This window comes from Clarias gariepinus, chromosome 2 (assembly GCF_024256425.1).
Source record: "Clarias gariepinus isolate MV-2021 ecotype Netherlands chromosome 2, CGAR_prim_01v2, whole genome shotgun sequence".
NCBI lineage: Eukaryota > Metazoa > Chordata > Actinopteri > Siluriformes > Clariidae > Clarias > Clarias gariepinus.
This window is the reverse complement of record NC_071101.1, coordinates 51815001-51830000: the sequence shown is the minus strand read 5'-3', so window position 1 is coordinate 51830000 and position 15000 is coordinate 51815001. Positions and strand designations below refer to the sequence as shown.

General features: G+C 44.5%; 3 protein-coding genes across 3 annotated transcripts in view; 2 read left to right on the top strand and 1 right to left on the bottom strand.

Annotated features, from left to right (window-relative positions):
- Positions 1 to 1798, top strand: part of col10a1b (collagen, type X, alpha 1b) — a 4762-nt gene extending 2964 nt beyond the window's left edge. The window contains exon 3 of the mRNA XM_053491211.1: positions 1 to 1798. This exon is cut by the window's left edge and continues 432 nt beyond it. Within this exon, the coding sequence (XP_053347186.1) occupies positions 1 to 1424 (1424 nt within the window). The 3' untranslated portion in view covers positions 1425 to 1798.
- nt5dc1 (5'-nucleotidase domain containing 1) overlaps positions 1 to 7782 on the bottom strand; it is a 35154-nt gene extending 27372 nt beyond the window's left edge. The window contains exons 1-6 of the mRNA XM_053491212.1: positions 7621 to 7782; positions 3109 to 3200; positions 2852 to 2923; positions 2313 to 2422; positions 2034 to 2113; positions 1866 to 1947 (exon numbers count right to left, since the gene is read on the bottom strand). Coding sequence (XP_053347187.1) covers positions 1866 to 1947; positions 2034 to 2113; positions 2313 to 2422; positions 2852 to 2923; positions 3109 to 3200; positions 7621 to 7713 — 529 coding nt within the window. The 5' untranslated portion in view covers positions 7714 to 7782. The remainder of the gene's footprint in view (positions 1 to 1865; positions 1948 to 2033; positions 2114 to 2312; positions 2423 to 2851; positions 2924 to 3108; positions 3201 to 7620) is intronic.
- A 4157-nt stretch (positions 7783 to 11939) lies between these two features.
- Positions 11940 to 15000, top strand: part of frk (fyn-related Src family tyrosine kinase) — a 23421-nt gene continuing 20360 nt past the window's right edge. The window contains exon 1 of the mRNA XM_053480461.1: positions 11940 to 12476. Coding sequence (XP_053336436.1) covers positions 12085 to 12476 — 392 coding nt within the window. The 5' untranslated portion in view covers positions 11940 to 12084. The remainder of the gene's footprint in view (positions 12477 to 15000) is intronic.

The following is a 15000-nucleotide window of genomic DNA, read 5'->3' as shown; positions in this document are numbered from 1 at the left end:
GACCTGGCCCGATGGGTCCAGTGGGTCCTTCAGGTCAGCCTGGTCAACCAGGAATTGGAAAGCCGGGTGCAACTGGATACCCTGGGGAACCTGGAAAGCCAGGCATGCCAGGTAGAGATGGGGCCCCAGGTCCCATGGGTGCACAAGGCCCAAAGGGGCACACAGGAGCTCCGGGTATAGGTGCACCAGGTAAACCAGGTGAGAACGGGTCTCCAGGATTGCCTGGCCCAATGGGACATAAAGGTTTGCAGGGACCAGCTGGTCAACCCGGAGCTCCTGGTCTCCCAGGCGTTGGCAAATCGGGAGCACCTGGAATTCCAGGAAATAGAGGCGCACCTGGTGCTCCAGGTACTCCAGGAACGAAGGGTGAGCAAGGTGCAACAGGTTTTACAGGTCAGCCAGGTGGTATTGGGCCTGTCGGTTCACCAGGCCCACAGGGTCATAGGGGAGTTCCAGGTGAGACAGGTCCACAGGGATCTAAAGGCGATACAGGTGTTATTGGGGCACCTGGTGCAAAAGGTCAAAAGGGAGATCAGGGACCAACTGGCTTTACGGGTAAACCAGGTACTCCAGGGGCAGCAGGGCCACAAGGTTCTCCTGGTGCTACAGGATATCAGGGTCCAAAAGGTGAGCGAGGTTATACAGGGTCACCAGGCAGTCCAGGACCTATGGGTCCAACAGGCAATAAAGGTCACACTGGTCCACAGGGTTCGACAGGTAGCAGAGGTGATAATGGCCTTCCTGGAGCAAGGGGACCAATGGGGCCACCAGGACCAACAGGAGCTACAGGATCCAAAGGTGTTCCTGGTCTCCCTGGACCCCCTGGCCCAGCAGGACTTGTAACCAAAGGTCTCTCTGGCCCACAGGGTTCTCCAGGATTCCCTGGTGCCAGAGGTCAGGATGGTCGCCCAGGACCAGCCGGACCTCCTGGCCCACCTGGTCCACCAGGTGAAATAGTTTATTATAATGAGAAGAGCATGAACATGAAATCTGAGGTGATCCCTGTCAGTCATGAGCTGATGAAGGCCCCCGTTTCAGCTTTTACAGCTCTTTTGACTAGAGCGTACCCTAATGCAGGAACACCAATCGCATTCGACCAGATTGTGTACAACGGAGAGAACCACTATGACCCAAGCACAGGGGTCTTCACTTGTCAGATTCCAGGGTTTTATTACTTTGTCTTCCACATGCATGTCAATGGGGCTAATGCCCTGGTTGCACTTTACAAAAACAATGATCCAGTGGTGTACTCTTACGATGAGTATAATAAGGGATTCCTTGATCAGATGTCAGGTAGCAGCGTACTCATGCTGCAAGAGGGCGATACCGTCTATGTGCAGGTTCCAGATGATCAGTCCAATGGCATCTATGCTGACGATAACGTCCACTGTTCTTTCTCTGGTTTCTTGATTGCTTCAACGTGATTGTGATGCCAAATTACTAAAACCTCAACATTCACACAGTCTTTTACTAGTTAGAAATAAATGTATTGTGTCCACCAAGTGTCTGTCCATGTGAAAGAAAAGATGTAACCCATTATTATTTCAAGAAAAACACTGAATTTACTTAGAATTAATCAGGATCACGGTGGTGCTCTGTAGTCGCTTTTAAAGATCGCTTGTGTGCTTGTGTCTTCAAAACTTGATTTTTCTTTTTTTTTTTATAAGAGATGTCTGGAACACCACATTCACGCGTATTAAAAAAACTGTATGCATTTATTTTAACACTAATTGTGCACAACGTCTCTCACGTCATGTATGTCATTGTGATCAACCAAAAAAATAAAAGTTAAAGATGATTTCCTCTGTCCTGTTTTTTTTAATCCTCTTAGACTAAAAGTCAGGGAGATTAACTCATCCTCTTACCTCTGAAAGCAGATGTATTATAGTTGTGATCGATGGCGGCCACCATGTCCTTCCAAAAGTCTGGTGTCACTTCCTTTCCTTCCTGTTTAGCAAAACATTAGTGTGTGTTTATGTAGAGCCAACAGATTCGGTATAATTCTGTAGTTGAGTGAAGGTCCTAGTCATTACCTTGTTCAGCAGGTCCACCACCCGAGCACACAGCAGCGCTCCAGGCAGGTCAAAGTAGTTATCGTAAAAGTAGAATTTTGCTGCAGGAGGATAAGCCAGCATGGTTAGTGCGGTTGTCAGAACAAGCTAACTCTAACTCCATCTTGTTGCCATGGCAACAACCCAAACAGCTGAACTCTCTTACATGATCATGACCAATAAAAATGCAAAGGACTTTTGTAGTGCATCTTAATGCTTATAACCTGTGTGTGTTTGCATGTGTGTGTGTGTGCACCGTACCAGATCGTGTAAATGTGGTATTGAGGTTGTTAAAATATTTCCATTCTCTTTTCGGGCCGTAGTAATGGACGATCTCCTCCGTGCTCAGGTTCCGTGTTCCATGAGACGCCCTGAAGTCACACAGACACACAGGTGTTAATGCTCAGGTGGTAACCTGCAGGTCTTGTGACCTCTACAGGTGTTACATGTCATTTATTGTAAATAGGTGAATTTAGATAATTAATATATGAACTACTATATGTAATATGTTCAGGAGCTGTACCAGGCTCCTGTCTCCCGAGTCACTGCTGTGCAGGTGTGAACATTTGTACCTGCGGTGCGAGCGTAAATGGACACTCCGCTTGTGATTCGGTTAGTTTTTTGTGGCGTGAAAGTGTATCTACATGATGGATCTAAATCAAATAAATTCTACAGCCAGAGTGCGGATAATTTTTGACTCACCCTCGTAGTGAGATTATAGATAATAATAACAGACCCAGCGGGGGTGTTTATGAATCATGAGAGGATGTTTATAAGATAAACACAGTGTGCTTAGTTACCGTAACACTGTTCCATCCTCAGCAAGTTTCAGCAGGTTTCCCTCCTCTAGATCCACCACCAGGCCTTTAAAACTGGACACACACACACACACACACACACACACACATTTATGTTACTTTTTACTTTTAGGCATATGACACACAGAAGACAAAAAGACCAGAAAATATAAATCTCAAATGTGAGGTAAATGCATGAGAATATTAAATAATAACAACATGATAACACACACACACACACACACACACACACAACTCACCAGAAGTCCCAGGTTTCTGGAGTCACATTCAGCAGATCTTTATCGTAGCCTTTATGCTCCACCAGATATCGAGCAAAACTCTCGTATATTAGCTGCAAACAGACACACACACACACACACACAGAGAGACACACACAGAGACACACACAGACACACACACAGACACACACACACACACACAGACACACAGACACACACACACACACACACACAGACACACAGACACACACACACACACACACACACACACAGAGACACACACACACACACACACACACACACACACACACACACAGACACACACACACACACACACAGAGAGACACACACAGACACACACACACAGAGACACACACAGACACACACACAGACAGACACACACAGACAGACACAGACAGACACAGACAGACACACACAGACACACACAGACACACACACAGACACACACACACAGACACACACACACAGACACACACACACACACACAGACACACACACACACACACACACACACACACACACAGACAGACACAGACAGACACACACACACCCCCACACACACAGACACACACACACACACACACACACACACACACAGACAAAGGGTCTGGTTAAAACTTGGCACACACTCCCAGGAACTACACCACATGGCCAAAACAGCCTGACACTAATATTCCTGGACGCATCAGGTCACATGACCTTTTCCATCGCCCAGACTTTGTGCTTTCTAGCGACCAGAAGCCTTTATCCTGAGCAGTCTTCCCAACAAGTGGTTTTCTTATGGACACACAGCTGTTTAGTCCCAGGACACGTCCCACACACAGCCGAGCGGCGGAAGCAGATCTTAAACATGAATATTAACTGGTCTAATGTTTAACGTCCTAATGGTCTAATGTTCGATCTCAGAGCCCACATGGTGATTAGTGTCAGCGGTTCAGGTAGATGTACGGGAGTTGTGTGTTTTATACAACAGGAAGTCTAGTGAAGTTCAAACAAGACAAGCGGATGGAAATCTTAAACTAGTTGTTTTTAATTGAAGGAAGACCTTTACATAATAAAGCTGTTGTCTTTCTTGTGCCTGAAATCAAAGTGGTCTTATAGTGTGACGTCTGCGCCGGATAGCCAAGAGAAAAAAAGAGCTCAGAGCCGAGAACAAAGTTCAGCACTAAACCTTAATCGTCTCTTTCAACGTCACAAAGTTATAATACAAATCAAAAAAAAGGGTAAAAGAACAGAGCGTTTCAGGGAGAGCATCACACCTGAGCTCCTACTCCGTTCTCTCCTCCTCACACACACACACACACACACACACACACACACACACACACCTCCACTCACTGGGGGAAGGGCGGCAACTCTTAAAAGGCCAACATACGAATTGTCTCCATCGTTCTTGTGCGTTTAGCACGTTTGTTCTCCATCAATCAATCAGTGCAGTGGTTTCAAGAAGGCAATTTCCTTCCTTCCCCATTGTATTATTTGCATTCTTTTTCCTTTTCATTCATTTATTTTTTACTCAGTGGTGAATATGATTTCAAATGTAGCAAAATACAATACTTCAAATAAAATTACATATTTTAAAAACTACTCTAAAAAGAAGAAGTAGACAAAAAACTTCTCAATTACAGTAACGTGAGTAAATGTCATTCGTTACTTTCCACCTCTGATTATAAGTACTGTCTGCCAGTTACACACACACACACACATGAATTTTACAAATAAATGCTACCCTGAAGTGCAGGTTCACCTCACAGAAGCCAAAGAGCGCCATCACACACCATCAAATACCATCACACACCATCAAATACCATTAAATACCATCAAATACCATCAGATACCATTATACACCATCACACACCATCAAATACCATCACACACCATCAAATACCATTATACACCATCAGACACCATCAAATACCATTATACACCATCAGACACCATTATACACCATCAGACACCATCAAACACCATTATACATCATCTGACACCATCAAACACCATCAGACACCATCAAATACCATTATACATCATCAGACACCATCAAACACCATCAGACACCATCAAATACCATCAGACACCATCATACACCATCAGACACCATCACCATCTGACACCATCAAACACCATCAGACACCATCAAACACCATTATACAACATCTGACACCATCAAACACCATCAGACACCATCAGACACCATCAGACACCATTATACATCATCAGACACCATCAAACACGATCAGACACCATCAAATACCATTATACACCATCATACACCATCAAATACCATTATACACCATCAAACACCATCAGACACCATCAAATACCATTATACACCATCAGACACCATCAAATACCATTATACACAATCAGACACCATCAAATACCATCAACACCATCAGACACCATCAAATACCATTATACACCATCAGACCCCATCAAATACCATTATACACTATCAGACACCATCAAATACTATTATACACTATCAAATACCATTATACACCATCAGACACCATCAAATACCATTATACACCATCAGACACCATCAAACACCATCAGACACCATCAAATACCATTATACACCATCAGACACCATCAAATACCATCAGACACCATCAAATACCATTATACACAATCAGACACCATCAGACACCATCAAATACCATTATACACCATCAGACACCATCAAATACCATTATACACAATCAGACACCATCAGACACCATCAAATACCATCAACAACATCAGACACCATCAAATACCATTATACACCATCAGACACCATCAAATACTATTATACACCATCAAATACCATTATACACCATCAGACACCATCAAATACCATTATACACCATCAGACACCATCAGACACCATCAAATACCATTATACACCATCAAATACCATTATACACCATCAGACTCCAAAAAACACCATCAGACACCATCAAATACCATTATATACCATCAGACACCATCAAACACCATTATACAACATCTGACACCATCAAACACCATCAGACACCATCAGACACCATCAAATACCATTATACATCATCAGACACCATTAAAGACCATTATATACCATCAGAGGCCAACTAAAGCCATCAGAGAAGTGCAAAACTAAATAACAAAACCGAAAACAAGATAAACTCAAAAACAAAACAACAAATTAAAAAACTAAGTAACAAAACCAAAGACAAAATACCAAATGAGACTGGGAAGAGACATCTGTCACTCAAAACATACAAGAAGCAGTGTCATGTAAAGTCAAATTTATTTATAAAGCACATTTAACACAGCTCGGTTGACCAAGTTCAAGTTCAAGTAGGCTTTATTGTCATTACAACCATATACAGTTAGTACACAGTGAAACGAAACAACGTTCCTCCAGGACATAAATTAACAGAGACACTAAACTAGCTAACCAAGAGGCCTAGTTAGCTGGCTAGCAGAGACAGGACAGAGAGATCTTCCTGCTGATTGGAAAAGACATCTGTCACACAATATATACAGAAAGTGCTGCAGCTTCACTGACATTTAGATGTATTTTTATTTAAGGTTTCATTTCAGTATTTTAGGATTTTACAGCACATTAAGTTGTGTTAAATGTGCTTTAAAACTTATTCTGACTTCACATGACAGTACTTCTTGTATGTTTTGAGTGACAGATGTCTCTTCAAATCGGCGATAGGATATTCATTCCCAAACTACACCCACCTCTTCCGGTTTAAGTGAATTGTCGTGTTTTCTCATTTGGTATTCTGTATGTGGACATGTCATTGTGTTTTCTGATGTTATTTAGTTTGTTTTTGTTATTTAGTTTTGCACTTCCCAGCCACCGTACATTAGACACCATTCAAGGCCATTACACAACATCAAAGGGCAGTTTTCATTAAACATCACCAGGGGTCAGAATCATCAGAATCAGAACCACTGAAGACCATCAGAAACACTTGAAAAAACTTGGAAACATCAGAGATGACCAGAGACCATTAGCCCCCCAATCAGCCCCCATCATACCCCGTCAGATCCCATCAGATCCCTTTAGCCCCCCCCCATCAGACCCCGTCAGATCCCTTTGGCCCTCCCCCCCCCATCAGCCCCCATCAGACCCCGTCAGATCCCTTTGGCCCTCCCCCCCCCCCCCCATCAGCCCCCATCAGATCCCTTTAGCCCCCCACCCAATCAGACCCTATCAGCCCCCATCAGACCCCGTCAGATCCCTTTAGCCCCCCACCCCCCATCAGGTGCAGCTCTGCTCTGTCTACAGCTCACCTGTTACAGTGGAGATACACATTGACTTATTTACCCTAACATTACTAGCCATGAGCTGCACTGCTGGGCTCACACACTCACACACTCACACACACACTTTATATTAGAGGAGAGGTAGAGCTGCATTCCATCAGTGTTCATGATGAAGATGATGAGGATGGTGAATGATTGCTCCCTGCGGCTCTGACACTCATTTCTGCAGCAGATGTGTGTGTGTGTGTGTGTGTGTGTCCTCACCATGCAGGTCTCCTTCAGGTGGTACCTGCACAGTGTGTGATCCAGGTCGAATCCGATCACATCGCAGTCCGTCAGAGAGAAACACTCACTCATGGCTGATCACTTCCTCTACTGATCACCTCACACTGCGGACAGACCCGATAACACACACACACACACACACGCGCGGTCCTAAACCTGAACACACACTCGGTTCCTCCCTCAGTGTTTAACGCCCTAGTGTTTGTTTTTATTTAGTTTATTAAATCTATGTACATCACTACAGTGTTGTGTTTGTTTGTTTGTTTGTTTATTTATTTGTATAATGTTTATTTACCGCCGGTTCGTGTTTGTGTTCTTTTGGTTTTTCATTCAAAAGATTTTTGTGTTCAGGCACTTCCGGGTTCTGCGCGGCTGACGTACTGCGTGTGCGCGACGCCTGCCTGCGTCATCACGCTCGACCTTTACGCCGCGTGCGTGCGTGCGTTATTCCATTGTTATCGTTTTGTGACGTAGAGTTATTATAATTTACTCACACAGTAATGGAATTAAAGTTATTTTCCGACTTACTGTAGTGTTTATCATTAATATTAATGATAATAAAGTCATAATAGTTGTAATGTGACGCTATAAGATAAATAAAATAAACTGAGTTTGAGGTTTTGTGATTATATCATTTAGATCTGATTAGATTAGATTCAACTTTATTGTTATTGTACAAAGTACATGTAATACAGTTAGTATCTAACCAGAAGTGTATAAGGGCCTATTTACAGTAAATAACAAACACAGTAAAATAAGGTTCTGGGGATATACGTACACACACACACACACACACACACACACCGAGCCCACCCAGGTAGAAACCTCTGTAGTCCATCTAGTCACCATGGAGACCGTGGTAGGACGTCTGGTTAACACGAGTAGTCAAATCTGCAGGTCTTCGGGCTGTGGGAGGAAACCGGGGTAACCGGGGGAAACCCACCGAACACAGGGAGAACACAGACAGACCCTGAGGTGGGAATTGAACCCAGGACCTGTTGGTGCAAGGCAACTGTGCTAACTGCCTTGCCACCTCGCAGTCAAATTTAGACAACGGTTTCCGATTAGATTAGACTACTGTGGAGTATTAGAGAGGCGGAGGGATAGGGGAGGCTGGAAGTTATTTAAGCTTACTGTAATTACCCAGAATGCATTGCTTCTGTATGCTCTGGATCTACAGTAATTTGTCTCCATGTACAATATGTAATTCATTCTTCAATGAATAATATATAACACATTTAAACGCGTTATAGTTGATGTATGTGAACGTCAGACAGATAGGTTTGACTGTAATAAACCCTTTAGGAAGGTGAAGGTGGTTTTACATTTTATACAGAGTGTAAAATAATAAAATAATAAGTGCACTGGGGGCTCAGTGGGTAGGTTCACTCTCACTCACTCACTCACTCACTCACTCATCTTTTACACCACTTTATCCTGTATTCAGGGTCACAGGGACCTGGAGCCTATCCCAGGAGACTTACTGTATGGCACGAGGCGGGGTACACCCTGGACAGGGTGCCAATCCATCGCAGAGCACACACACACACACACACACACACACACTATGGGCAATTTGGTAACGCCAATTAGCCTAACCTGCATATCTTTGGACTGTGGGAGGAAACCAGAGTACCCGGAGGAAACCCACCAAGCACGGGGAGATCATGTAAACTCCATGCACACAGAGATGGGAATCGAGCCCAGACCATGGTGGTGCAAGGCAACAGTGCTAACCGTTAAACTACCGTGCCACCTGGGTAGGTTCAATTCCAACCCTATTTCCAAACCCCGGTCAGTGGCTGCAGTGCCGGATAAAATGGGAGGGTTTCATCAGGATGGGCATCCTGCGTCAAACCTGTGCAACATGCAACATCATCCTTCACATGTATTACATGATATACATGATATTATCCCTTAACAAGTCCTCTCACTGTCCATCGACATCTTCCTGAAGGTTAGAGGCTCGTCTTCCTGTTTTGGTTGGTGTTTCTCCCTGAGCCTGACTGTGGAGCAGATGCACAAGGATCTCACAATGGAGTTCAAGCCCCAGGTAATCAGAGGTGGGTAGAGTAGCTTCAAAATAATATTACTCAAGCAGAAGTCAAAAGTAGTCATCCAAAATATTACTGAAGTAAGAATAAAAAAGTATTCAGTGAAAAGATACTCAAGTACTGAGTAACTGTTTCAATCGCAATGACTGATTTATTTTTTTTAGAAATTATAATAGTTATATACACACAGTACACAGTATATTATATGTAGTTGTATTTACAGTGGGGCAAAAAAGTATTTAGTTCAAAAGTATTTAGTTTAACAGTATTTAGTTCAAGGTCCTGGAGTGTCCTAGCCAGTCTCCAGATCTCAACCCCATAGAAAATCTCTGGAGGGAGTTGAGAGTCCGTGTTGCCCAGCGACAGCCCAAAACATCACTGCTCTAGAGGAGATCTGCATGGAGGAACGGGCCAGAATACCAGCAACAGTGTGTGTGAGAACCTTGTGAGGACTTACAGAAAACGCTTTACCTCCGTCACTGCCACAGAGGGGATAGAACAAAGTATTGAGATGAAATTCTCTTATCTTGTCTCTCATGGTTGAGGTATACCTCTGGTGAAGATCATAGGCCTCTCTCATCTTTTAACTGGGACATTTGGTGGCTTAATAAATACTTTTTGCCCCACTGTATATTATATGTATATTATATGATTATAATAATTATTTATGCGATCATTGTAGCACATGTTTCCTCAGGTCAGTCGAGTGTTTATATGCTGAAGTGTGTGTGTGTGTGTGTGTTTTGGCAGATAGAGAAGACACCGCGGTATGAAGCTCATCTTTTGCAGTGTGTGTAAGTGAGACATGCTCTGTATATGATTTGCCAGTTTGTGCGTGGTCAGGTGACTACATGTGGCTATTGTTGTTGCGTCTGATTGGTCAAACAGAGTCATGTGATTGTTGTTGCTGCGTCTGATTGGTGAACAGTCATGCGGTAGATCCCCCGGCTGCATGTGTAGAATAAACGGTTAGAAAAGTAACGAGTCGAGTGGAGCCGGATGTAGCGGAGTGAGAGGAGCGTTTCTTCTTCACAAATCTACTCAAGTGAAAGTAAAACGCATGGTGCAGTAAAACTACTCAGAGAAGAACATTTTTATTAAAGTTACTTAAGTAAACGTAACAGAGTAAATGTAATTTGTTACTACCCACCTCTGAAGGTAACATTACACTAATCTCCAGGAGTACGAGAGTCCTGTAGTATTTTGTCCTCATTATTATCAGACTCCAGGCACAGATAATGTTTCATTAGGTCAGGCTGCTGAAATGCTTATGTACTGCAACCCAATATACAGTCGAGTACATGACAGTACATAGACTGTAAAATAACTAATATACGCATGAAATAACTACACACACACACACACACACACTACCGCTCAAATGTTTGGGATCACCTGCAAATTTTTGTGTCTTTGTTTTTGTGGTTTATTTTCTACATTCTACAACAATACTGTGGATTTAAGAACTATAAAATAACACACATGGGGAATTAGATAATTAATCAACATCATCAGTAACAGGCGGTTGTTATTCTAAGACATGAAGGTCGGCTGTTCTGGAACAGTTCCTGTAATCACAGTATTGTGTGTGTGTGTGTGTGTGTGTGAAACCCATCGAGCTCCATGATGATGAAACTGTCTCTCATGAAGACCAAACCTGAGCTCTGCTGCAGAGGAGAAGTTCATTTAGAGTCACCAGCCTCAGAAATCACCAATTAACAACCAGCAGCTCAGATTAGAGGCGTTATGAAGCTTTACAGAGCAGAAGGAGCAGATAAACATCTCAATATCAACTGTTCAGAGGAGATTATTGTGTGTTTGGGATAATAAACACCTTCAGTGTTGATTTACAGTGTAGAGAGAAATAAACATCAGGGACGGGCATGGGGTTAGAGAGGGGTGTAGAGAGGGAGAAGGTGTGTGTGTGTGTGTGTGTGTGTGTGTGTGATACATGTCTTCCTTTATTATAGTCCTCAGAATTCACAGAATAGACACTGAGCTCAGACTTAACACCCTACACAGATTGGGTCTTAGTTCCCTCTCACACACACACACACACACACACACATATTTAAGCTCCATGAGTATGCATTTTTGGTGCGTCGCGTGCGGGTTTCCACTCTGACTGTGTGTGTGTGTGTGTGTGTGTGTGTGAACAGGTAGATCCTGTTTGTGTAGTCCAGAGTTTCACCTCCTCCTCCCCCCCCCCCCTCCCCCCTCCCTCCTCCTGACTCATCAGAAGCTCCGACACTTTAACCGGGAAGCAGTGAAGAGTCTCGCGCGTCCCGCCGGTACCGGAGCAGCACCATGGAGCGGAGTGTGTGTACTCAGGACTGATCCGTGTCACAGTGTGTGTGTGTGTGAGTGTGTGTGTGTGTGTGAGAGAGACATGTCGCTGCGGGTGTCTGAGGTGTGTGAGCGGCTCTTGTCGTGTTGCCGGACGTGTCCGTTTGTCCACCGGAAGCCCGGTTCTGACGGCTCGGACGGTCCCGACGGCTCGGTGGTGATACCGAACAAGCACGCGCAGACGGAGACCCCGGGCCCGCGCGCCCTGCCCGGCCTGCCCGCCCCGCCCCGCGCGCGCGTGTACACAGCCCTGTGGGACTACAGCGCGCGCACCGCGGAGGACCTGAGCTTCGGCGCCGGGGACCAGCTGGAGGTTCTGGACCAGAGCAGTCCGGACTGGTGGTTCGCCCGCGCGCTCACCGGACAGTTCGCGCGCAGAGAGGGCTACATCCCGGCCAACTACGTGGCGCCGCTCGAGAGCCTGCACGCGGAGAGGTAACGTCAGTGTTTGTTCTAACCCGCACCACCAGCAGTGTTGATTAGAACCGGTAGGGTTAGGGGTCTGCTCCCCCATGCTGTGCTCTAGAACCAGTGTTCTTCACTCAACATCACTCAACATCTCCACCAGGGAGAGATCCTTACACTTACACTTATCAAACTATAGTTTGTGTGAGTGTGTGTGTGTGTGTGTAGTATGTGAACCTTTGACCTTCTGATCAGCACTCCAACACCTTACCCACTGAGCTAGAACCAACCCAGACCTCCTCAGTGTGTGTGTGTGTGTGTGTGTGTGTGATGTTCATTGGGTTTGCGTTTAGTGTTGATGATCAAAGCATCTGTCAGAAAAGTAACATGAAATTTTTCCACTGTGGAACAAATAAAGGTATATCCTATCTTATGAGCCACACACACACACACAGACACACACACTAGCGTTTCTGGTACACAGCTGAAGCCCTAACGCTCAGTGTTGTGCTCCACCTCAACAGAGCCTCACATCACCTTCATGTCTGATCACTAAAGCACATCCTTCTAATCCGATTATTTTCCTTCATTAGTACACTACATCTTCTCCACGAGTTCTCCATTACCACTCAGGTGACGCTCAGGTGACGCTGCCTCCGCCTGAGAGAATATTGGGGAAACCCCATGTGGAATTCTGTTCATCTGGACTTCCTGAAGATGATGTGATGGAGAAACACACCCTGAGAAATTCCTTTCTCTTTATTTCCACTGATTCCGTGAGACTGGGTGTCACCATCACTTCAGACGTGCAGCAGACTGTCACACAGATTACACTTTGAACAGAGATTATTAACTAACATATGAATAAATTAAATTAGATGTTATGTCTCATAGAGGTGGAAGTTAAAAACATGATCCTGTTACTGAGTCATATCTCAGCCCAGTCACTCACTACAGAGCAAACTACAGCAGAACTCAGTACAGAGGAACATCATGCTGTTAGAGCTGGGCACTGTCTGATCTCCACCTTTTGTCTGATCTCCCCAGCTAATGTCTGATCTCTTCCACTGTCTGATCTCTTTAACGAATGTCTGATCTCTCCAGCTAATGTCTGATCTCTTCAACTCCCTGATCTCTTCCACTGTCTAATTTTTTCAACTAATGCCTTATATCTTCCCAGCTAATGTCTGATCTCTCCAGCTAATGTCTAATCTCTTCCACTGTCTGATCTCTTCCACTGTCTAATCTCTTCAACTAATGTCTGATATTTCCCCATCTAATGTCTGATCTCTCCATCTTATGTCTGATCTCTCCCCAGCTAATGTCTGATCTTTCCAGCTTATGTCTGATCTCTCCCCAGCTAATGTCTGATCTCTCCAGCTTATGTCTGATCTCTCCCCAGCTAATGTCTGATCTCTCCAGCTTATGTCTAATCTCTCCCCAGCTAATGTCTGATCTCTCCAGCTTATATCTGATCTCTCCCCAGCTAATGTCTGATCTCCCCCTACTGTCTGATCTCTTCAGCTAATGTCTGATCTCCACCTACTGTCTGATCTTTCCAGCTAATGTCTGATCTCTTCCGCTACCATCTGATCTCTCCCACTACTGTCTGATCTCTCCCACTACTGTCTGATCTCCTCAACTAATGTCTGATCTCTCTTCAGCTAATGTCTGATCTGATCTCTCTTCAGCTGATGTCTGATCTCCACCTACTGTCTGATCTCTTCAGCTAATGTCTGATCTCCACCTACTGTCTGATCTCTCCCGCTACCGTCTGATCTCTCCCACTACCGTCTGATCTCTCCCACTACTGTCTGATCTCCTCAACTAATGTCTGATCTCTCTTCAGCTAATGTCTGATCTCCACCTACTGTCTGATCTTTCCCGCTAATGTCTGATCTCTCCCGCTACCGTCTGATCTCCTCAACTAATGTCTGATCTCTCTCCAGCTCCTGTCTGATGTCCACCTATGTTTTAATGTTTCCAAATAATGTCTGATCATTCCACCTACCCTCTGATCTCTTCAGCTCTTGGCTAATCTCACCAGTTACTGCCTGATATCTCCACATTGCTGATCTCTCCAACTATGTGATCTCTTGCGAGCGTGTGTGAGTGTTAGTGAATGAATGTGAGTCTGTGTGTAGTGTGTGTGGTATGTGTATATAGTGTGTATAGTGTGTGTGTAGTGTGTAGTGTGTGTATATATGTAGTGTGTATGTAGTGTATTTAGTGTGTGTATGTAGTGTGTGTGTATAGTGTGTGTGTAGTGTGTGTATGTAGTGTGTGTGTAGTGTGTGTTTACATTTACATTTAGGCATTTGGCAGACCCTCTTATCCAGAGCGACTTACATTTTTATCTCATTACACATCTGAGCAGTTGAGGGTTAAGGGCCGCGCTCAAGGGCCCAACAGTGGCAACTTGGTGGTTGTGGGGTTTGAACCTGGGATCTTCTGAACCGTAGTCCAATGCCTTAACCACTGAGCTACCCCTGGCTCCTAGTGTGTAGTGTGTGTGTGTAGTGTGTATGTGTAGTGTGTGTGGTGTGTAGTGTGT